This window comes from Fukomys damarensis, unplaced genomic scaffold (assembly GCF_012274545.1).
Source record: "Fukomys damarensis isolate Sample0158 unplaced genomic scaffold, DMR_v1.0_HiC HiC_scaffold_12, whole genome shotgun sequence".
Lineage (NCBI taxonomy): Eukaryota > Metazoa > Chordata > Mammalia > Rodentia > Bathyergidae > Fukomys > Fukomys damarensis.
The window spans coordinates 52,615,142-52,640,465 of record NW_022900924.1 but is presented as its reverse complement, the minus strand read 5'-3'; the positions used below and the strand labels follow the sequence as shown (position 1 = coordinate 52,640,465).

General features: G+C 36.6%; 1 protein-coding gene across 6 annotated transcripts in view; it reads left to right on the top strand.

Moving 5' to 3' along the window:
• Vps8 (VPS8 subunit of CORVET complex) overlaps window positions 1-25,324 on the top strand; it is a 201,850-nt gene that overhangs the window by 94,817 nt on the left and 81,709 nt on the right. For all 6 annotated transcript variants that reach the window (XM_010624234.3, XM_010624232.3, XM_010624233.3 and 3 more), the window contains 10 exons: window positions 904-946; window positions 2,696-2,768; window positions 3,063-3,182; window positions 7,033-7,104; window positions 10,403-10,522; window positions 11,588-11,644; window positions 14,072-14,154; window positions 15,157-15,241; window positions 16,110-16,208; window positions 22,936-23,025. In XM_010624234.3, the coding sequence (XP_010622536.1) occupies window positions 904-946; window positions 2,696-2,768; window positions 3,063-3,182; window positions 7,033-7,104; window positions 10,403-10,522; window positions 11,588-11,644; window positions 14,072-14,154; window positions 15,157-15,241; window positions 16,110-16,208; window positions 22,936-23,025 (842 nt within the window). The remainder of the gene's footprint in view (window positions 1-903; window positions 947-2,695; window positions 2,769-3,062; window positions 3,183-7,032; window positions 7,105-10,402; window positions 10,523-11,587; window positions 11,645-14,071; window positions 14,155-15,156; window positions 15,242-16,109; window positions 16,209-22,935; window positions 23,026-25,324) is intronic.

The following is a 25,324-nucleotide window of genomic DNA, read 5'->3' as shown; positions in this document are numbered from 1 at the left end:
GTAACATATTGTGAAGGATTCGTGAAAAGAGAAAAGATATACTGTATATTTGCTTGCGTTATGGCTAGTATTCATGTAACAGACTTTTCATTCTTCTTTCAGACTCCAGCCCTTCATTCTTACCAACATAAATTTCCATAGTCTCTATATTGTACACAGTCCTCATCACTTCACCCTTCCTGGTTTTCCTACTTTATTCCCTTTTGCTTTTGACCCCTTGACCTAAAAATTGTCCTAATTATCTTTCTGATATACTTTGCTCAAAGAAATAGGCTTATATCATCATACAGCAGAGTCTTACATGTTTGATCTGTTAGAATACAAAGAGCCCTAGCGATCATTTATTTGAGGTTATTGCTTTAAACAATTGGGAACAGTGTCCTTCTCAACCCTAGAGCACTGTGGGTAGTGAAAGTCCATATTAGAAATGAGGCACAGACCTCTAATCCCCATTGCTCAGGAAACTGAGGCAGGAGGATTGTGAGTTCAAGGCCAGCCTGAATGTCTAGCCAGATCTATCTCAGACAGTCAAACATACAGATTAATAACAGAGAAAATGTAAGTATTCCTTCATACTAGTTAACCAGCCATCATCTAGAATTCATCAACTCACTGTCTGCTGTACACCTGCCCCTGGCCCCAAGGTAGAGGTTAAGCCTACAATGCATAGATTTCTAGATCTACATATGTCCTTGAATAATTCATATGGATGTTGTATCTCTGAATAAAACCTAATTCAAATCAAGAAACAAAGTTAATCTGGGCTTGTCAGTTTTCTGTTATTTGGAAGTATATTTCCCTCACTTTTTAAGTCACACTTTATTTTTTATTTCTATATAAAGATTATATTTCTGAAAAGGTTTTGAGAGAGAACTACTGATGTTATTTTTCTTTCTATTTTAGATGAGCAAGTTGTTATGGGCAACAAGCTTCTTGTATATATTAGGTAAGAGATTTTTATTTATCTGTGCCTATGTTCCTTTTGTATTTCTGTCCCTGCATTTTAAGTACTGTTGTCTCCAGATATAGATATAGATATAGATAGATACAGAACGGTAGCTCTTGGGTTTAACATTGTCTAAAGACATTCTTTTGTTATCCCAATGAGGGCTAGGAAAGGGTTGCTACTTTGATCTAAGGGGCAAAGGCAAAGGATACTACTAAACATCCCACAATGCACGGGATAACCCTTACAATGAAGAATTATGTGGCCCAAACTATCTGGAAGGCTGTGATTGAGAAACCCTGATATAGAATATTTTACTTTTGCTACCAGAAACACTGTGGGATATATGTAACCTCTATTTTACGCATAAGGGCCAGAGGTTTATTAATGTCATGAAGAAGTTAGTGACAGAGGTAAAACTGGAATGTTTGTTTCCTGACTCCTGTTCATTCTTATAGACCGTGTAGGCTCAAAATTAATGCTGGCAGAACTTTTCACAATGAAGCAGCAAAGGCTGGAGAGCAGCGGAACCTGCTGGAGCATCTTTTAGCTCAGACTCCAGCATCAGAGTTAACTGCAACACCTGTTTCATACTTGCCACACTGATTTTTTAGTGAGGAAGAACATAACAGCGTTACCTAGTGTTTTATCATCTGAACTTTAAACTCTTTAGAATGCACTAGTATCCAGGGTCTCTGATCTAAGATTAAAAATCACGAATGGTTCAAAGGTGCTAAAATCCACTCTCTTCCCTCAAAAAAAAAAAAAAAAGGAAAATGGAAGACATATTCAGAAGACATTTGTAATAATCAGCCCACAAGGCAAGTAAAGAAACCATAAAGTCTGACTTGAGGTAAAACTGTAGGCTGGATTTCTCCTCAGATTGTAACTCTCCTTGAAGGATTGTCCTAGTGCAGATATTTTCCAGATATTTGTTAGCCAAGTTCATTCCTCATCTTTAACCTATCCTTTAAGCCACTAGTTTTAAAAGTCTCTGAGAACATCAGGCTTCTGACAGGTAAATCATGGTTGGACAGTGCCATCAGGTTCTTTAGATGCCAAGAAGGCCTTTTAATAGATCCTTATATTCTTGCTGCCGCTGTAGTGCAGATAGGCAGAAGTGGAGCCCTTAACTCAGTCATAGGATGGGTTAGTTAGGCACCATTACCATCTCCCATTTTATGAACTGAATATCATCTTTTGAAAAAGTTTTTAAATTGATACATAAAAACTTACAAATGGGTTACCTGTGATGGTTTTGATGAATGTGTTGTATAATGTTTAAATCAGGATACGCCTAGCTATGTCCTAAAACATTTATCTTTTCTTTTTGGAGAAAACATTCAAAAGCCTTTTTTCTAAATTTTCTTTTTCTTTTCTTTTCTTTTTTTTTAAATACAGGATCCTGCCATGTAGGTTTGGCTGGCCTTAAACTTGCTATGTAACCCAGGTTGGCTTCGAACTCACAGCAAATCTTCCTGCCTCAGTCTCCCAAGTTCTGAGGTTACAAGTGTGCACCGCCACACCCAGCTAGCTTTTTGAAATATACAATACGATTTTGCTGTCTGTAATCACATTACTACACAGTAACAGTGATCTGGTTTTAAACCTGATCTAACTGACAAAAGTTGAGCCTGTTTCAAAGTTACACTTGGATCTCAAGTTTGAGAAACAGTGTGTTACTCACATGAAAGTTGGTCCTTTACAAGTCTCCAGATCTTTATATCAGTTCTTACTCTTTTCTTCTAGCTGTTGTCTGGCAGGCCGTGCCTATCCCCTTGGTGACATCCCTGAAGATCTTGTTCCCTTGGTTAAAAACCAGGTTGGTGTTATTTCCATACCTTTTACTATATATACCTCTTGTTAAGATGTGCTGAAGATAGATTGCAGGTGAGAAGCGCTCTTGGCCCAGGAATGGTGGCCTATGTAGGAGAATGCCTGTGTACTATCCCCGACATCAATAGTTTTAGCTGAGAAGGATTTCAGAGAGAATTTAAAACACAAGGTCAATTTAAACTGAATTCAGTCTGCTTTTATTTTATCCAAAGGAAACCATTGCTTCAGCAAGATGATTGGTAAGATGAGGAAACAGTTAATGGTTGCTTTTAACTTGTAGGTTTTTGAATTTCTGATTCGTCTGCATTCAGCAGAAGCATCCCCCGAGGAAGAAATCTATCCTTATGTTCGGACTTTACTGCATTTTGACACAAGAGAATTCCTAAATGTGTTGGCCTTGGTAAGACACAGGATGATTTTTAAGGTGTTACAGGAGCCAGAGTGGTAATTTTGTCTTTAATAGAAAGAAAAATAATCTGTGTATTGGTACAATTTTTATGCTTAGCAGTAAAGTTTTCAAATGTTTGATTTTGTTGTACCATTTATATTTTCTCTCTAGTTCTTTGTAGCCCTTTGTCCCTTCTCTGTCTCTGTCTGTCTCTAAAGTGCATCCATAAAAAGTTAAAGATGGCAGGATGTCCTGGTTCTCTTATCTGGCAAACTGTATGTGTGAAGGATCTGAGGGCAGTGTCATGATGGTGGAATAACCAGAGTTGAAATGGAATAGGGAAGCTTCCTGCTGAAAAAACACTTTATACATGTTTAATTAGATGAATTTGGATGAGCCAGGTTTTCTTTGAACACGTCCCTAGGAGAATAATGTATAAAACATGATGAATTCCCCCAATTAAATAGTATTGTAGTTATTGTTTTTTAAAGCTTTTAGTATGATGGAAAGTGCTTATAATATGTAGTGAGAGCATAAGGCACAAAACTGTGTACAGCACACATTTACACACAATATTTGAAGGGAAAAAAAGACAAGGAATTACACCTAAATGTTAATAATGGTTAACTTGGTGGGATGGGGCAGATTTCGCTGTGACTATTTTATAAGGTCTCCAGTCCCATTCGTGAGTTCCCCCATGATCTAATCACCTCCCAATGGCTCCATCTCCTAATGCTGTCACAGTGGTTATTAGGTTTTTGACATGAATTTCAGGGCAGGAGGCAAAAACATTTAGATCATAGTATATGGAAAATGTATTGAAATGTGGTAAGACTAGAGGCAAGGAGATCTGCTAGCAAATGTTTGTAGTAATTTAAATAGACAACAGTGGCTTGAATTAGGATAGTAACAGTGGGAATACCAAGATGTTCAAGGGTTTACTTAAATATGATCCAGCAACTCCATATTTAGGTGTATATGCAAATAAAAATATGTCCACCAAGAAATTCAGTGCAATTGAGGGGAGTATTTCACCCCCCATCTCTTTTGCTTAATCTTGTTTTGACATTATCTTGTTTGATTTACTTCTGTCTGTACCACTCACTAAGCCTTCCCCACTAAGCCTCTAAGGAACATTTGCCTGCACTAAAGTTTCTCCTCTTATTACAAAAGCCCTATTTCACCTTTCCCTCTGATCCATACTTTCCAGAGCCCTTCCTTTGATCTTCCTGATAGCCAGTGCTATTATCTACCCGATCTCAGGCCTGATCTCAGTATTTCCCTACCCAGATGGACCCTTCTTCCTTCTGGAGAGAACTCTATTTGGTGTTACAGATGTTCTGCTACCACTAGAACCTTGTCATAACCTACTTGCTTCTAAACAATCCTAACCTGACTTCTCTTTAGTGTTGTATGCTTTGGAATGAATACTGCCAAGAGGGAATACTTATTTTCCACTTACATGTAGGTTGAAGTTTGTGGTGTTTGTTGTTCTTCTGGTTTTTCTATTATCTGGATTGTGGGTGACTTGTTTTGCTCTTCCATTACAGAGGGGTCTTTTATGGTGTGTGTGAAGAGATTAGGACAGTGTCTGTAAACCATAGCCTGTGGGCCAAACCCACCTCCTAAAATTTAAGCCATGGCCTGTATGAGCTAAGAATGTTTTTGACGTCTTTAAGAGTTGTGAAAATGAAGAAAAAGAATATATGATAGAGACAACATGTACTGCTCCCAGCCTGAAATGTTTGCTACCTGACCCTTTACAAAGAATGTTTGCTGCCTCCTAGCTTAGCATTTAACTTACTATCATTACCCATACAGAAACCCTATAATTTTGAAGGAACTACTGAAAGAAGGCTTTTTACTCAGAAGACTCTGAACTTGAGTTTTGGATTCATTTTTATACTTCATAAACTGTAATTCTCCATTAGGATATCATCACTTATTACTCTTGAAACAAACACTGAATATTCAGAAGCATCTCCGTGGAATGATAATGTTCTAGGAATGATGTGCCACTTGGTGATAGTTGTTAACTACCACTAAAATATGTCATTATTTGTATCATAACATTCACACTCGTATGTCACCTCTTAATTATATTTATAGAAACAAACTTTCAGTCTCTGTTTCAAAGCAGTGACTACTTGCTGCCAAAAGGAAAATGGCTAAGAAAATTCTTTCTGACTTGCCATCATTGCTGTCATTTTTAATGCATTGGTTAATTCTCCATGGATTTGGATTTCAGTCGAATACCCCTTATATTAGCTGATAGTCCCCACAACATCTGCAAAGTGACATCTCGCCTGGCATGAGGGCGGGGAGGAGATGTGTGTTCTCATAAATCAGAAGATGGAACTGAGAAATTTTCTTGTCTATCTTCCTGTCTTCAAGCAGGGTCATATTTAACCCACAGAAACACAAAAATATCTTCTGGTTGAGTCTTCCAATTCCTACAATCTCCTTGGCAACTCATTTCAGCTTCTCTCAACTAGCTGGCAGCAAATCAGGCTAGTTGGGGAAAAAAAGTTTAAAATATTTTATTTTTCTTTGTAAATAACTAAACAATTCAGCAATCTTTTGTTAAGCACCTGTTGGGTGCCAGACAGGAAAAAGAAGGTTACAAGTACAATTTAAGAGCTAAGGTATTTTGGAGAAGTTGGGGAAACTTGTGGCCCACTTAAAGAACACATATCCTGGTTTGAACAGAACTATGATGTAGTCTTGAACGTTCCTGGCTACGAAATTTCTTTTTTCTTTTTTAATCTATTGAGAGAATATATATCCTTTTTTTTTTTTGATCAAGAAAAAAAGCAGTAAATTACTCCTTTGTGGATTAAACATTTCTCAGAATGAAATGTGCTAGGAGAAAGCCATCAGAAAGATTTTTCAAGTCTTTAATTGTTCTTTCTACTCAGCAGACATGTCTATTTCAATTTGTTGGTAACAAATTCCATTTCAGTTCCTTCGTATATGAGTCCTGTAGTCACTAAGTATTTGTATGACATGCTGCTATCATATACTGCCAGACAAAATCCAGTGCTTCTTCCATTTACTTTAATGCATATTATAGTCAGAACACTTTTGGATCTACTTGAACAGGAACATGAAATAAAAAGACTGCTGCATTTGGCATTGTTTTAAGAGTAAAATACCTGATCCTTGTGAATAGGCTTAAGAATTTTAACATTTGCACAGTTTTGTCTTAATTTTTTAAGTGCCTGTCATTGAACATCAGTTTTTCTAAATTGTCATGGGAATTATGTAAATTATTTTGTATGACAGTTAATAAACTCATTTCATTTATTACCACATAACTGAATGATGACTGAGCATGTGGCATTTTTTTTATCCTTCTGTTCGCAGACCTTTGCTCTCAAATTGCCCTTTGCCATTAGCATTCTCTTTTCTTTGCTTGTAGAATTTGCCTTAATATTGTACTTCCTTTCTCAAGTGCTTTTTGGTTATGTGATAACCACTGTGTTTATACACTTCACATTGTTGTTGTTGTTTTCCATGTACTGGGGATCAAACTCAGGACCTTGCACTTGTATGCGAGGCAGGTCCACTGAACACCACTGAACAAAATCCCCAGCCCTTCACATTGATTTTTAGTTAATATCTTAGAATACCATGAAATATTAATTGCTATAACTTTTTACCTGACTCCCTAAAAGTAAAATGATCATTCAAAATATATAAAGAAAAATGTATTAATAAAATATGTAAAGAAAAACTTGATGAGAATGGTTATCTTATTTGGGAATTTAGTTAGATTTTTATTCACAAGAATTTAATAACTTGGTTCCTTCTAAAATTTGCAAATAAAAATTACTTTTTAAAATTTCTTTCTCCTTTTTAGACCTTTGAAGATTTTAAAAATGATAAGCAAGCTGTGGAATATCAACAGCGAATTGTGGATATTTTGTTGAAAGTAAGCAAAGATTATTTGCCCTTACACTGATATTATATTATGATAAATTCTTTTATAGCAGGTTCTAAAATACTGTTAGCAAAGCAATTTGTTGCAGTCATATCTGATGAGATTGGATGCATTGAGGGTGGTATGGGCATAGACTGTTGCAATCATATCTTAAAATTTTATTATAGTGTCTTTAGCTTTAAGAGCTGAATGAATTGCTAATCATTCATTGATGAGAAAATTTAATATATCTCAGCTTTAGATTGGATGCTGGGGTTCTGGGTACTACTTGAGAAATGTGTACTGTGATGATTTATATGAGTTCAATTATGTGTAATAATAGACTAACTTTAGAGTGCTTTGAGAAAGTGACAAATGTGAAAAATCATCATCTGTCTCTTTCCATCATCACCCTGTTGCTATGGTGGTGCCATGGTGACACTAAGAATAATTTGAGGTATATAGAGATATCATCCTTATCTGAATCCAACTAAATTCAGTGGCACTATTTTGAGGTTTATGCTGTTGCTAATGGATGAGTGCAGAGACAGGTTCTTGTCCTTTCCATCTGCATGACTTTGAGCAGGCTGCTTTCTCTTTAGTTGAAAGCTTATTCTGTTCATCTGGCTGTGAAATGGATGTTTCTTCCTTTTCATGACTTCTAGATTGTTTTGGACAAGTGATCAAAATTAAAGTGATCTCTAGTCTGTGCATAACATTTGCCCTTACACTGATATTATATTATGATAAATTCTTTTATAGCAGGTTATTATATTACATTTATTTATAATAGTTCTTTATAATTTCTAACGCATGTGGTAGTATGTACATTATCTTATTTGAGCTGTTTATTAGCTTTGTAACGTAAGCAGTGATAAACATGAGAAGGCGATTGCTAAATTCTCAGATAATGCCTGTTTGCCCTGGGCGGTTAGTATGGAGACTTTTTACTCACATTACCCAAATATCTTCTTTTTCTTTTTGTACTGGGGATTGAACTTGAGACCTTGAGCTTGCAAAGCAGGTGGCAGCACCACTGAGCTAGATCTCTGACCCTTAAATATATTCTTAAGTGACCTCCCCTACTCCTAGTCTTGTCTTCTCTCTATCTAATATTGACCTGTGACCTTCTAGTAGATAAGTTGGAATCAAGTTCTGCTGTGAGAGAAAACTCAACATGACAGTAAGTTGTGGTGGGAATTTATTTTTTCCCATATGAGCCTGGAGGTAGGCAGGGGTAGCTTTATAAACTTAGTTAGCAGGGATGGATTTCCTTCTATCTTAGTATATGATTTCTTTCTTCTGATCCAAAATGGCTGCTCAGGTGCCTGCCATCACCTTTGCATTCTAATGAGTCTGAGTGCAGAAGGAGATGCATAAGGAAACGTTTTCTGAGGAAACTTCTTAGAAGTTATATACTACAGTTCTGCTTAATCATATCACCCAGAACTTTGATTGATGGCCCTTAGCTGCTGAAAAAGGTTGGGAAATACAGTTTTTATTCTGGATAACCATACATTAGCTAAAAATTAGGAGTCCTGTTTCTAAGGTAAGAAGGAAGAATAGATGCTGGAGCACATATTAGTCCGTTTTCTGTTATAAGAAACTAAGGCTGAACATTTTAACAAGAGGTCAGTTTAGCTCCCAGTTTTAGAGACTGAAAGGTGAAGATTGGGCCACCTTGTGTTTGGCCTCTGGTGAGGGTCCTGTCAGCTGTGTCACGGTAGCAGTGGCATCATTGTGGGAGTGCATGGGACAGGGAGAGATCACAGGGCAAGCCAGGAAGCCAGAGAGAGTCAGGGGTCAGGCTTATTCTTTACCACCTTAAGGGAACTAACTCAGCAAGACCAGCATTAGTGTCTTCTGAGGGCTGTGTCAATGACCTAATCCCCTGACTCAGGCCCACCTCTGAACAGAGAAGGGAAGGAGGGAACTCAGGACATTTTAATAGATGTGCCAGGATGCTCTTCCCTAACTGCGGGTAGAGTTGCCTCCATGAGTTCAGTGAACCCTGAACAATAAAGATCTTCTCTCTCAAACTTCTGCATTCTCTCCATTACTGGAATTGTTTTCCCACTTGCCAGTAATGCCCCAAATCTGTCGTTTTTTATTGCTCCTTTCACGACATATTGCCACACATAGGAATACTTGTCTCCTCTTTGCAGTCATCTGTACCTGTTCTCCTTCCATCTTCAGCACCTTTACCCTAGTTCAGAAGCTTTTCATCTCTCCCTGGAACCCTTCCAGGCTCTTGTTCGTCTCGCTGCCTTCTCTTCCTTCTGCTGTTTATCCTGTACACTGCCAACATGGGAATTTTCCTACACACAGTACTGATCATGAGCAACTCTGTTGGTTGAAGCTACTTCTTAGTTTTCTACAGAATAAATTCAGGTTCCTTCAGATGACATTTGAGGCCTAATCTTTCCTTCTTCCCGTACATGCTGCCACATCCTAGTGGAGCCTAGAATACTCCCAGTAAACTTGTGTCATCCCATGTCGGTCCTTTTTCTCACACTCCTCACTGATGACACTGCCTGTCAGAGATTCTTCTTTCTTTCAAATTCTCTTTCAAACCAGTTAGATGAACGTTTTTTCTGCACTGTACTTATATAATTATTTGTGTCTTTTGATATATACAAGCATATCATGCCTGTTATTTTAGATGCCTTTACTTGACTCACTATCTAGTTCACAGTTCCCTTAAAAAGCGCCTGTACCATAGCACCTGACACAGAGTGGAAATGCAGAACATGAGAGCTGAGTTAAAGCACAGGAAGAACTGTGTGACTGGATACCTGTGTGGTTTTAAGTGGTAAAAAGCTACACAAGCTACATGCCCCAGGAACTGCCAGTCAACAAAACAGAAGCTGCTCGCTTTGTTAAGTGTGCTATGGCTGACTTCTTTTCTGGCTGCTTTCTTTCATGGGTTTTCTTTTAAACTTCCAAGTAGTTCTCTTCTTCCTTTGCTGATGGACGGATTTTAGTAGGGTTATTTACAATTAATTTTAATGGGATTCTGTAAGAATTCCAAAGGGAAACATAGTATTTCTTTGAAATTTTATATGCCCTCTCCAACAGTTCGCTTCTCATCCACATTGTGTTAGAATTATGCTAGAATTCACCAGATTGTTTTCCTTTCAGATAAGAAAGTAGTCACACTCCTCTAAATGGTATTAAACGCCATGTTTGTAAATCAACAAACGAATCTTTTCATGAGTTTTTAATATGAGTCCCACCACACCTCCTGACGGTGTATTTTTTGCATCAAACCAGATGGCATAATGAATAAATGGTCTCTCTTGCTCACCAGGTTATGGTGGAGAATTCAGATTTTACTCCCTCACAAGTAGGGTGTCTCTTTACTTTCCTTGCTCGGCAACTTGCAAAACCTGACAATACTTTGTTTGTGAACAGAACACTGTTTGATCAGGTAAGTGTCTTCAGCAGTGAGAATCAGAGTTGTTTTTCCTCTGTTCGCTGCTGCTAAAAAAAAAAAGTTCACTGGGTTACAGTATCCTGTTTCTTAATGTGACAGACTATTGGGTAAATGTCATATCTAGGAAAAGCCTGTTAAAGTTTTGGATCCAAATTAAGGGGTGCTTGTGTGTGTGTGTGTGTGTGTGTGTGTGTGTGCGCGCGCACGCGCGCATATTTTAATGATGTGCTCTGGGTAGCTTGACTTTGCCTAACCAACCAGTATCGTGGAGTGATAGTAGAAAATAGCTTATGGATAATAGAGAGTAGCTATTGTCTCTATTATTCTGTTACTTTAAATTGCCTAGAATTGTTTAGGAATGTTCTAATTTAAGAATCACCACTTCTCACTGATAGTAAGATTGTATGACAATCATCTGGAGAAAAGATTACTTTTAGAAAATATGAATTACAAATGAGCTTGACTCTGCAACCATCTCCTAATCCCACTTAAATATCCCCTACGCATTGATAGATGTAAAAGAAAATGCATGCTGTTTGGAGAAAGTAGGTAATGACTCGCATTTGTGAGTGCTTCACAGTGCCAGGGGCTGCTCCAAAGCTCAACCACACTACTTCTAACAGCTCTGAAATTGGTACAGTTATCCCTATTTTAAAAATGAATCCTGAGGAGGTTAAATAACTCATCCAATATCACAGGTAGTGTTATTCTTAGCATTAATGTTATTAGAATATGTTAATATGGATAGGATTCAGTTGCAAGTGGCCTTACCACAAAGTCTGTGCTTTGATCTGTCTGTGTTATCAAGGAACTTAAAGTTAAGGAATGCAGATGGTACTGCCCTCTAGTTATGTTTCTAAACTATAAAGAAATATGTACATAAGGCATGTATTAAGTTGTTACTGTGTTTGAGCCTAGTGTTTCAGGTACTAGGCCAGTCATTTGAGAAGGTAGCATACACCTGGGGTATTCGTTATGGCTGAGAGTGAATGAACTTGTATTAGAATTGATATTGCATGTGAGCTGATGTACCATAAAGTTTACTTTTTCTTTGGCCAGGTGCTTGAATTCCTGTGTAGCCCTGATGATGACTCTCGACACTCTGAAAGACAGCAGGTATGAGTAACTAAAATTTTACTAAAGATTGAGAAAAAAGTCAAAGTCAGAACTTTTCTTAATGAGCTAGACTTCACTAAATGTAAGGAGGAAATGACTTGTGCTGAGCCCTAAGGAGCTGGCCTCAAATTTGCTGTAAGCCTCCTAAAGTCTGGAATTACAACCATGTGCCACCCTAATTGGCTTAGTCTTAGTATATTGTCATAGTCTGTGCATCCCCTTTGAGATTATCTAGTGTTTGTTCACCTTCCTCATTTTAGAAATAGAAAACTAATGAAGTAAGTTATTCAAGGTCATAAATATGATCAGAACTCATCTCCTTCACTTCTAAACCAACATTTTTTTGCTTGTACCAGTTGTTATATATCAAAATTGGTGCAGTATTTTTAGTATTTTCCAGTGATATGCTGATAAAATGTTTAGCAGCTGACTCCCCACATATAATTCTCATATGAGTGTTAGTTGATATATTCATCTGTGTAAATGAGAAAAGTGAAAATACAAAGAAAATGTGTCAGAACTTTACTCATCAATGAGATAATTTCTTTGCTGAATCAAATAATAATTTTTAAACACTGCAAGTAATTCCTCAATTTTTTGAGCTCTTCAGTGTAATGCCTACAGGCACATACTTTTAAGTTTAATTGTATTACTAATATTTTACCCCATCATTTTTTTAACTAGGGTTTGGTAAACTTTCTCTATAAAGAAGAGAAAGAATAAATATTTTAGGTCTCTGTCATTCATCTTTTTTTAAGCAACCCTTTAAAAATGTACCACTTTATAGCATTTTGCTGATGTATGTGTTTGGCGATTTCTGTATTCTAAGTAACCCTGTACTGTTGGTGGCTTAACCTACCAACCTGTTGTCATTTGAGAAGATGAACAGTAATATGTCTATATATATTTCCACCGTTCACATGGTTGTATTGCATTGGAAATAATAAATTCAACAGAATATATAGTGGTAAATGTAATAAAACAATTAGGAAGTGATGAGCTTTGAGTATCAATTGCCTTTGTTTTTAGATTTAATTTGTTGTTAGCTTAATTCAGTTTTAATAATCACTGCATTTAAAAACTGGCTTGCAAACTTCCTAGAAATTTAACAAACAGCTCTAATGGGTTGGTTAATTTGGGTCCAGCAATGGCATTTCTATTATTTTTCCCAGATCGAGTTCGCTTCTTATTTTTTATATAAAGTACATTATAGTGCTCAAAACATTAACTTTAGGTTTTGAAATAGACTTTTGGAATAGGTTTTATTTAACTTGAAAATAATAAAATTTACTATGGTTAGCAAAATACTCTTACACTATTTTTTAGGCTTCTGAGAAGAGATCTGTTTCTCTAGATCTTGAGCTTAAATACAGGCAAGAACTTTCTATACTGCTCTGAGTGTTTAATGCTTCTTTTGTATCTTTTGGGGCTTATTTAAAAATAGAATCTAGCACAACATCCTGGTCACATTTTTTAATACAGCTACTCAGTGTGATAAAAATTAATTATATGAACCCCAGTATTTTTGTTTTTATTGTTATAAGATATGCATAATACAAAATGTACCATTTTAAGTGTATAGTCCAGTGGCATTAGGTCTGTTCACAGTGTTGTACGGTCATCATCATTGTCCATCTCCAGAACTTTTTCATCTTCTCAAGCTGAACCCACCATGTGCTTTAAACCCTGAGTTCCTATGCTCTTAGCCTCAGCCCTTTTCAGCCATCATTCTGCTTTCTCTCTTTTGATATTTTCTTTCTCTAGGTGCTTCCTATAAGTGCAATCATACAGTATTTGTTTTTTTGTGTTTGACTTATTTTACTTAGCATAATGTCCTTGAGGTTCATCCATGTTGTAACATGTGCATGAATTTTCTTCTTTTTAAAGGCTGAATAATATCCCCTTGTATATGTATACCATATTTTGTGTATCCATTCATTTGATGATAGACATTTGGATTGTTTCTGCCTTTTGGATATTTTGAATAATGTTGCTATGAGAAAATGCAGTGTTTAATTTTTAAAAATTAGTACATAAACGTGGATACTACCTATGGGCAGTGGATTTTAAAGAACCATAAAATGTAAAAGTGTCAAAAACTCATTTGTTGGAAATATATTTGCAGACATTTTTAGCCTAGTTTTGGTGGTCCCATTTAGTATTCTAAAAGGGCTTTGTTTGCAAATTCTGCGCCATTCCTTCCATGTTTGAAAAGCAGACTCACCTCTCTTTTATGACTTAAATACAGTATAGTCAGTATTGTAACAGCAGTCTGACCCCTTGCATATGTAAATGCAAGCCAAAATATCATCAAGTAAGAGTATAAAAAAATAAAAGTAATAGTGCACATGGCTGAATGGACCTGTATAGAGCTGGTAAATAAAAATAAATTTCAAAGTGTTTTTACTCATTTATTTTAATATTCAGGTCCTTTTAGAATTGCTGCAGGCTGGTGGCATAGTTCAATTTGAAGAAAGTGGTCTCATTCGTATGGCAGAAAAGGCCGAGTTGTAAGTTGTTTTGAAGTCATGCATTAGTTTTGCATAGAACTATTAAATTGTATTTCTCTAATTTGAAGCTCAGTAGATTGAGACATTGCTGTTTTTTAATTAAAAGTTACATAAGTAAAACAAGAAAACCCTATGTGCTTCTTGCCTTTCAGTTGAATTCTAGAAATTAGTAAAATTTTCAGAAATTTGTGGGAAATTTGGAATATTTTTACATTTGTTTTAATATGAAAGTCTTATGATGTCCTATTATTTTAGATTTTTTTAAAAAACTTAACGTTTCCGATGTATTTTGCAGATATTTGAGTTACGTGCAGTAGAAATGATGCAGAACTGGACATGCAAATAAGATCCATTATGTTAACACTGCCGTTTGTTTATTGTCTTGACATTCTTAATTCTGAACAGAAAAACTTTATATATGCAAATAGCAAATAACAAATTGATACCTCACCTACTGACTTTTTTTTTTGGGGTACTGGGTATTGAACTTGGGTCCTTGCACTTGTGAGGCAGGTGGTGGAACCAATGAGCTAAATCTCCAGTCCACCTATTGACTTTTTTATGCAACACATCACTTCTTTAACTTTTTTTGTGTGTGTCCAGCATTGAAATTTCTTCTAAACATAGTATTCAGCAGCATCTTAAACCTACAAAATAACAGATACCAATTGCCTTTAAATATCTAGTACAAGTTAAGAGTCCCTTATATGAGAAGATTGGGAATAGAAGTGTTTCAGATTTTGGAGATTTTTAGAGTTTGAAATATTGACACATACCCTACTGGTTGAACATCCCTAATCTGAAAATCCAAAATCTAAAATGCATTGATACCTAGGAAGTCTTTGAGCATCAAGATTAGGGATAATTAACCTGTACAACATTTTTTAATGTTATAAATCACATTATTTGTTTTTCTTAAATGTTTACCTTTACCACTGAGTAAACTTGTTAAACCAGTAAGCTGCCTGTTTGGCACATTGATGTTTTCCTTTTACATTCTAGCTATCAAATTTGTGAATTTATGTATGAACGAGAACACCAATATGACAAAATTATTGATTGCTACTTGCGTGACCCACTGAGACAGGTAAGTTAAGAACTGCTTTACCTTTTTTCTTTGTCAGTTCCCTTCCCTTATCAGGTAGAAATAGCTATTCAGTAGAAATATTTAGTCATGTGTTTGCTGACCCAAAATTTTACCCTTATTCACCAGGTTTTTATTTAGTTCCTGTAATAAAGCCAAGTCTTTGTTTATAATTAAGACAGATGTAGTCCTTGAAATTTTAGAATTCAAGTTTAGTTTAGATGGAGACTGACAGTAAGCAAAATCAAATATATGATTATCGATTGTGGTAAGTGCTGGGGAAGAGAAACTGGGTACAACTGAGGAGGTTAATGGGGGACTAACCTCTGCAGAGGAGCTAGAAGAGGAATCTCAGAGAAAGTGACATAGAAACTGAGTTTTGGGATTTGAGAAGCAAGTGAAGCAATGAGACAAAAGAAGAGTGTTTTCAGATTGGGAAATGTATATGCAAAGGTCCTGATGTGGGGTGTGGGGTGGACATGTTCAAGAAACTGACTGGAGATCGTATAGAAAATGAAAATCAGTGCAGATAGAGCATACTAGAAAAGGGAAAGAGTAGTTGAGATGAAACTGGGAATGCGGGAAGGGACCACCAAAAGCAAAAGTATGATATTACTCTATTAGGTCACTGAAAGTTAAGAAATTGAGACCAAAATTAATTGGAACAGACTTGTAACTACTAAGATTCTACCCTGGACTCTAAATAATTACTCTTTCTCTTCAGTGTCTGTTTTCTACCAGTTAACTGTCTCTAAATGGTTTCCCATCTTCAAATAATAGGTATTTACCAAGACTGGTAAAAATAATAGGTAGTGACTAAATACAGCTCGAGTGAAGGGACAAATAAGTCATGCTATCTTGTGTTTTTCAGGAAGAAGTCTTTAATTACATTCACAACATCTTATCCATTCCTGGCCACAGTGCTGAGGAGAAACAGTCTGTGTGGCACAAAGCAATGGATCATATTGAGGTACTGATTCAACAAAACTTTTAAAACTTCCCTGTTGAATAGATTCTTCCAAATTAACTTTCTGTTAACTAAGCAGTGGCAGATGCCATATTATTAATGTTGTCTTGCTTGAGGGTTAAATCCTTTCCATACTTAGAAAGATCATGCATGTGGACAGCACCTTAGGTGAGCATCTGGTATGAAACCTGGTACAGGAAGTGAGAGGTGTGTGGTCTGCAGCGACTGCCACCCTCCTGCCTGTAGGATGGAGAATGCAGGTTATGCCATTTAACGTAATCATCTGCCAGACAAGGTGAATGGGTCTCTGTGAAAGAACCCAACAAGATCTTCCTCCAATTCTGAGTTTTACCATTTCTGTTAGTATTCGTTTTGTTTCCTTTTTCATTATCCACTTCAGATCTCTGTAGTTGCATTATGGTTTATTCTTCATTTTAATTCATCTGCAATATTCAGTGGTTTGAGCACATAGATTCCAGACACCCAAAAATGAAACTGTGTCTCTGCATAATGTGATACGTGATGCATTAATCAATGAGCAAACAAATTATTCAGCAGGAAACACATGCTAGAGAAATGCTAAGAAGTATTTTTGCTGCAAAACAATTATTTCTGCTGACTCCTTTTTTAATCACATCTGCACATTATTTCACCTCAGACCTTTTTCATCTCTCTTAAGGCCATGTTTACAAGTATATGGGAGTTTTTATTGAAGGACTTCTGCCTCTGGTAATGTAAACAATCAACAAAAGCACATAGGGAAAAGTTACTATACTAATTTTTTTTGACAATATACAATGTTAACTTAGTAGTTCTTAGTACTTTTGGAGTTCTGGACTTATTTTGAGAATCTAATGAAAGATTTGGACCTGTATCTTTTAATATTACACATGTGTTTAAGTACATTATTTTTATTAGCATCAGGGACCCAAAGACTTCTAAAACCAATTTTTAGTTTGGACCTGTGGATTCCTAGTAAAGAATTTCTGGATTAAATGATTTAACCAATGTGGGCAGTTTCACTGAATTTTAAAGAGCATTTTGTTTTTAAATAAAAATTCAGAAAACTGCATAAAATGTACAGTTTGATTTTTAAAAATCAAAAAGTAAACATCCTAAGCTCAGATCTATATCTATATATAGATAGATTTTTTTTTTTTTTTTTTTGCACTGGGGATCAAACTCAGGTCCTTGCCCTTGAAAAGCAGGCACCGGAACCACTGAGCTAGCTCCCCGACCTGCTAAGCTCAGATCTAAAAACATCATATGTCTGCTCTCCTAGGCTCTTCCTATATGTCCTTTCCTGGTCAGTTTTCTGCTTCTACTTTGCTTTCCCAGTATTCCTGTCACACCCCCATTTTTGTGATAATTTCCTGACTTTCTATATACCATCACTGCCTCTGCATGCATCCTGCAGTATGGTTTTGTTTTGCCTGGTTTTGAACTTAAATTACATCTGGTATTTTCTGTTTTATTTTTGCTCAATGTGTTGTTTGAAAGGTTTGTATCCTTTAGTGTAGGTAGCTGCAATTTATGCTTATGTACAATATTCCATTTTATAAATATATCACCATCTATATCTGACTTTTCTCTTCACTGAGACATAATACCTGACACCCATGAACTAAGGAAGAAATGTTTATTTTTTTGGTTCACAGTGCATAGAGGTTTCAGTCCATAGTTGGCTGGCAGCAAGGCAGGGCAGCATGGCAAGCTCATGACATGGCAACTGGGAAACAGAGAGAAATCAAAGGAAGAGAAAGGGAGATGAATTCTTCCAGGCCACGTCCCCAGGGACCCACCTCCTCCATTCAGTCTTAACCTACCCGCATCACATTGAGCTGTGAGCTAATGATGAGTATCACGCCCTCATGATCCAGTCACCTTTCAAAAACCCTACCTGTGGGCCCGTGAGACTTCGGGGACATCTAGACATAATCTATAACAGTCTCTCCATGTTACTGTTGATGGACATTTCAGTTGTTTCTGGTTTTGGACTATTAAAAATAATCTGTGCATGTTACTCTACATATATCTTGAGCACGGCCACATGCATCTTACTAGCACAATGGTTCTCAGTCCGATGCCAACTTTAGCTGAGAACTTGGTAGAAATATAGTTTCAGTCTCCACTTCAAGCCTTTTGAATCTGCAACTCTGGGAGTGGGGCCCAGCAGCACGCTGTAACGAGTCCTCTAAGTGATTCTGGTGGGAGATGACTGATAATCTCTACTCTTCCTACTAATTGATTGGTAGGTAATTGGGATTGATATCTTCAGCTTTAGTGGATGCCAGCATTAGAGAGTTCCCATTGGCTCTATATCCTTGCTAGACTTTAAAACTGTCCAATCTTGGATGTGTAATGGTAACTCATTATGTTTTAAATTTATATGTCCTTTATTACTAAAACATGAACAGCCTTTTCATGTTTATTTTCCATTTAAATTCTCTCATTTGTGATGCATTCATTGAAGTCTTTTGACCATTTTTCTATTAGAATGTCTGATACCTACTGATATGTAAAATTTCTTTATGTATCATGGATGCTAGTTATTTTTTAGAAATATGTGGCTAATATCTTCTCCCATTCAGTGGCTTTGTCCTTCAATATTTTTGTTGTTCTTTTTTAAGAAAAGGTTTTTTTTAATCATCAAAATAATCAGTTTTCCCCCTTTATACTTAAGAAGATGTCTTCTTTGTTAGATCAGGGCCAGTCTGTACTACAGCGAAGGACAGATAAACAAAAGATGTCCTCCTTTGTTCTCTGTCATCTGAAAGCTTTTTTGCTCCCTCCCCTGCATGCTTGGGATAATATCCAGGGCCTCATGAGTGCTAAGCAAGCTTTCTACCACTAAGCTAGACCCCTAACCCTTGATTTTTTTATTTAATCTTTAGCATTCCATCGAAAAGTAGTTTTTGTATGTGATATGAAGTAGCGATCCAATTGATTTTTAAAATTATATGTGTCCAGTGTTCCATGCAGCACTTATTTGAGAAGTTGCCTTTCCCCATTGTTCTACAGAGATACATTGCAAGGGTCTGTATGCTTGGGCTGTTTTTCTGGTCTTTCTCTTTCATTGGCTTATTTACCTGTCTATCTCTGCATCAGTTCCATGCTATTCTAACGATTGTGTTGTATGATAAATCTTGATTTCTTTAACAGAGTCTTAGCTATTGTGAACTTTATGTTCTTTCTATATGTATTTTAGAATCAACTTACCAACTTCCAGAGAGAGAGAGAGAGAGAGAGAGAGAGAAAGAACTTTGTGATTGTGATAGGCTTTCTCTGTTGAATCTGTCCATTGTTTTGAAGATAATTGATAATGTTTATAAGTTGAGTCTACCATTCTGTGCCTAATGGTATTATCTTTCTGTAATGTTGTAAGATTTTACCTGTAGAGGTTTTTCATCCTTTGTTAGATTTACTGTCATAACTTACTTTTCCCCCTCTACTAGGGATTGAACTCAGGGCCTTCTCACTGAGATACATTCCCATCCCCCCCCTTTTTAAGTATTTATTTTGAGACATGGTATAAATAAGTTTTCTAGTCTGAGCTCAAATTTGTGACTCTTCTGCCTTAGCCTCCTGTAGTGCTAAGGTTATAGGCTTGCATCACCACACCCAGCTACAGTTTTTTTGTTTGCTTTGGTTTTGTTTTTTTTTTTTTTTTTTTTTTAGTGCTACTGTTAATGGTGTTTTTAAAATTTTCATTTTCAGCATAAGTCTTATGTTTACTGTAAAGCTATTTATGGATGCTTCCTATTATCTCTGAGGATTTCCTCATGAATAGGTTTTTGGGGCCTTTTTTTGTTTGTTTGCTATCATACCAGGGATCAAACTCAAGACCTTGCGCTTGTGCAGCAGGTGGCAGCACCACTGAGCTAAATCCCCGGCCCCTATTCATGAAGAGATTTTTAACTTTTTTACCTTTTCTCTCTTATTCTGTTTTTGTGGTAAATTTTATTCATATTAAACCAACCCTGAATTCCACAGATAAGTGCAACTTGTTACTGATACATTATTTTCAAATATATTTTTGGATTTCATTTTTCTTCAAGATATTTGTTACGATATTCATGATTTAAATTGATCTCTAGTTTTCCTTTCTTACATTGTTTAACTGGTTAGGAGGTCAAAATACTACTAGCCTCTTAACAATGAGCTGAAGAGTTATTTTTTCCTTAAGTACAGTGGTATGTCACTTCAGAATTTAATTTGTTTCATGACTCTGGAAAAGCTGGCCACATTTGTGTTTGTGTGAGAAAGAGGGCTGTGGTTATGTTTGTCACCCGATACAGAGTTTGCAAACAAAAACTAAATTTTGCCAAACGCTTCTGTTTGCACACCAGATTGTTTGCAAACAGAAGCGTTTGTGAACCAAGATACCACTGCAGTTACTAGAACTTACCATTGAGGCCATATGGCCATTTTTTTTCCATATGGAAAGATTTCTCACTACTCATTTAATTTTTTTTTTCCTGAGACATTGTCTTGCTATGTTATTCAACCTGGCCTTGAACTCTTAGACTTGAGCAACTTTTGCCTCGGCCTCCAGAGTAGGGGGAACAGGTGTGTGCTGTCATGCCTAGTTTTTTGTTGTTGTTGTTGTTGTTGTTTTTGTTGTTGTTTTCTTTCCCAGTGTTGGAGATCAAAGTCAGGTTCTTGTGGTAAGCAGTCATTATTTCTCTGAGGCACATCCCCAGCCTATCAGTTCCTTTATGGTTGAAAATTGATTCAGGCTTTCTATTTCTTAAATCTGTTTATTAAATTATACTTTGTTGGAATTTATCTATTTTGCCTAAGTTTTAATATTCTTGTGATTAATTAGAATTTTCTTTTTATTGTGCAAATTAGTAGTATTATATATCATTTTGTTTGTGCAACAGGTTAGTTTGCCCTCCCTTTTTTGAGATGTAGTTTGTTAGTGTGCCTCATAATTATTTGTGTCAGCTAATTGTTATTAATTTACAAATACTGCTAACAATAATTGTTAAATACATCATGAATGTTGCAGCGACAATAACTTGTGCAGTTCTTACTAGATAATATGCTGTGCTGGTCTGCATTTAGTCTTTGTATTTAGCTGTGCATTGTGACTGTGGTTGAGTACTGTTCCCACTGGAAATGGCTGCCTGGAAAGGCAGAATATAATCCAAGAAAGAAGAGCGTTTCAAGAAGTAAAAGGTAGCCAGTGATACCAAGGAAATTTCAAAGATAGGACAGATTAGAAATCTTAGATTTGGCAGAAATAGGTCTTATTAACAGTTGTTAATCTACAGTACTGATATTTAGTTTCCTTTAAGATTTAGTACCTTATTGGCCAGGTATTTAGCTCAGTGGCTCTATGTCTGCCTTGCAAGCACAGAGTCCTGAGTGCGATCCCTGATACACACACACACACACACAAAATTAGCACCTTATCATTTGAGGGATGCAAATTAAAACACTGAGATTCCATCTCACTCAAGAAAGAATTGCTGTTATTTAGAAATCAATCAATAACATGCTGGTGGGGCTGTAGGGAGAAAAGAACCCTTCTCTACTGCTGGTGGGAGTGTAGACTGGTGTGACTGCTGTGGGAATCAGTGTGGAGATTCCTCAAAAAACTAAAACTAGAGCTTCCATTTGACCCAGCTATTCCCCTTCTTGGTATCTTCCCAAAATAATGAAAAGCATCATACCACAGTGATATATGCACACCCATGTTTATACTGTCACAGTTTGTAATAGCTAAATCTTGTGAACAGCCCAAATGCCCCTCAACCAATGAATTGATAAAGATGTGATAAAATCGATAAAGATTTTTATATAATGGGGTGCTACTCAGCTGTAAAGAAAGATAAACTTGAGATATTTTTATAGCTAATGGGCACACCTTAAGACCATACTCTTAAGTGAAATAAATCTGACACACATGTGTAAATACTGTATTGTTTCTCTGGTGTGAGAAACTGAAGGTGTAAACAAGGGCCAAAATGTATAATAGATATTGTGAAATAGAAGAAAATGTTCAAGTGGGTAGGTGAACGAGGGATGGGGCAGGGAAATGGAAGAAAGAGGAAAGAAAAGAAGATGAGAAAAGAAGAAATGGAAACAAAGCTCTTGTAAATAAGGAAGGGAAAGGGGTTGAAGGGAGATCAAGAAATGGGAGAAAAAAGAGAATCAAGATACATCACAAAGAGGTACAAATTCCTGATGGTGAATGTGATCATTATGTATATTTTAAATGTATCAATAAGCTTAATTTAAAAAAAGATTTGGCACCTTAAGTTGATTCTTTAAGATACTGTCAGGTTTCTGAATCCACCAGGCAGCAGAGGCAGTTTTAGAATTCTTAGCCAGAGGAATTGCAGCTGTACTTTTTCCCATTCCTTTTAGTTATTACTTTAAAACTCAAGAGTGAAATTCATTGAAGGGAACTCAGGAAGCTTTTGTTCCTTCTGTTCATCCTGTAGATACCATGGCCAGAATCCAGAGTTTATAGTGCTTTCATTTTCTAAGAATTCAAAATTACCCTCTTTAAAAGCCAAATTCTGTTTTATTATATGAAACATTTCCAATTTTTCTTATTTGCAATGTACACTTTAAATGGAGGCCCTGTGTCAAGGTATCCTGAAATACAGTGTGGACACTTGTGACAATATTGAGGTAGGTAATCATATCTCATATCTGTGGGCCTTCTATTTAAATATACCATTTTGAATGGCTTTATCTTTTCCTTTAACTTCAGGAGCTTGTATCCCTGAAGCCCTGTAAAGCTGCAGAGCTGGTTGCTACACACTTTTCTGAACAGATTGAAACAGTCATTAAAAAACTTCAGGTAAATATTGCAAGCATATATTGGGGAAAAACAACTAGTTGAGAGACAACTGTTGAGCCTGCATCTAAGAACTTTGTATTGTAGTAATTTGTTTAGGTGATGTTGCCACTTTAGCAACTTCTGCAGAGGGAGAGAGAGAATTTGGAAGCAGCTATGTGATGTTCTCTCAGTCTCAAAATGAGGGAGATCATCTTTGGGCATAATAAACATTAACATCAGAGGAACATCTTTGGAACTATCTATCACACACACTTAGTCCAGAAATCACCATCTACAGAAGGTCGTTTCTTCCATCTATTTTCTTTTTCTGTGGGAGCCACAACCCTATTTTTAAGGTTCATGTTACTTGTTCAGAACTTTGCAGTTTTCAAGGTGGAATTAGTGTTGACTTTCTAGAATTTTTCTTGAAAAATCTTAGCTAGAATATAGCTAGCTACAAACATGTTGGACATTGAGAAGCTCAGTTGGAAGTATTATTTAGTGGACCCACTATTCCTCTTTATCACTTACCTGGCAGTATTGAGTTTTCTTACTGCCATTATGGGAGCTGAACAACAACAGGGACATAAAGCATAACCCAGAGTCCTCAAATGGTACAAATAATGGTAGGGAATAGTTGCGCAGAATGAAAATCAGAGCAGTGAATGGGAGCCAAGTGACCTGAGAGGCAAAGATCTGGAATTTATTCAAGTGCTTACACTGTCCCCACTCAGTACCACAAGTACTAGGCCCCGAGGACACAAATAAGAATTCAGTCTTTCCTTTAATTTTTCCTATGGAACAGAACATTTATGTAAAAGTGCTTAGAAATGAAAGAGGAGAGTGATGGGTTTTGAGAAAGTCAGACAAAAATTCTCAGACTTGGCCTGGGTCTCGAATGAGTCAGGAAGGGTTTCTCCATAAAGGGCTGTCAGCACATGAAGACTAAGCAGCACGAAGCAGCACATGCATTCAGAGAGTGGTCAGGACTGTGTGAAGCTTGTTGTTCTAATGGGCAGTGGTGAAAGTGGTCTTTGATTAGGCTAGAAGGAATATGTTGGAAGGAACAAGTCAGAATGATAGAGACTGGAAAATGTTGCTTGGGGCCCAATATTATATGTAATGCTAAGACATTTATACTTATCTTCTAAGCATGAGAGAATTGCTAACATGTTTAACCAAATGATAATTTTATTAGATCCCTTTTATAGAAAATGGGCTCTGGCTAGAAGTATGGAGAATGGGCTGGCAAGGAGAACAAAGGGAACAGAGAAACCATTTAGAAGACAAAAGATCTGGGCAAAAGATGTGAGGACCAAGAGAAAGCCAGTGTCAGTGGAGAGGCAGATTCCAGATGTTTTTGTGAAATAAAACGTATAGGACTTGGAAATAGTTGAATAGGATAGCAAATTTAAAAATGACTCCCAGACACCAAGGTTGGTTGTCCAGCAGTAGGTCATTGACTCAGAATAAGGATGCAGCCATTGATTCAGTAATACTTATGCTCTGGGCCCAGAAACAAAGTTCTGAGGATATAAAAATCATAAATGTAATCCCTGCCCCCAAGGAAAAAGCTAAGAAACAGACAGTTACAGAATAGTTTGGCTGGGATGGTGACAGAGCACTGCCTGGGATTTGAGGAGGTACATGGAGGACAGCGCACCCTGTCGGGATGAGGCTGGGAGGACACTTCTGCTCACGACTGCAGCTCCCACAGCTTCATACCCTTTCAAGTCAGCAGTCCTAGCAACCTCACCTGTGGTGCTTTGTTTGTTTGTTTAATATAAGACTGTCAGCCGGGAGTGGTGGCGCACGCCTGTAATCCCAGCACTCGGGAGGCTGAGGCAGGAGGATCACTGTGAGTTCAAAACCAGCCTGGGCTACATAGTGAGTTCCAGGTCAGTCTCAACTACATAGTGAGACCCTGTCTCAAAAAGACCCCCCCCCAAAAAATATATATGACTGTCAATGGCAGTTTTTTTTTTTTCCTGTAGTCTATAAGGATATTGAGACAGGTCTACTAAATGGATATAATGTCATTTGTCAGACAAATATATAAAAGCTAATTCAATGGATAAGGAAAAAGTGACTATTTGATTGTGGTCTGTTGAATCTTGGTTCTTTTAAGGAAATTTTATTTTATTGCAGAGCCTTATTAATTGTATAAGAATTCCATACAGGTCTTCTAAAGTACCTTTACTTTTGATGATAAGCAATGTGTCTCTAATTGTTTTCAGAATTCTTGAGAAAAGAAGTAAGCCAGAGTAATGTTATAATCAAGGAGAAAGTAATATAAAATAAAATAAAATAGTGATAAAAA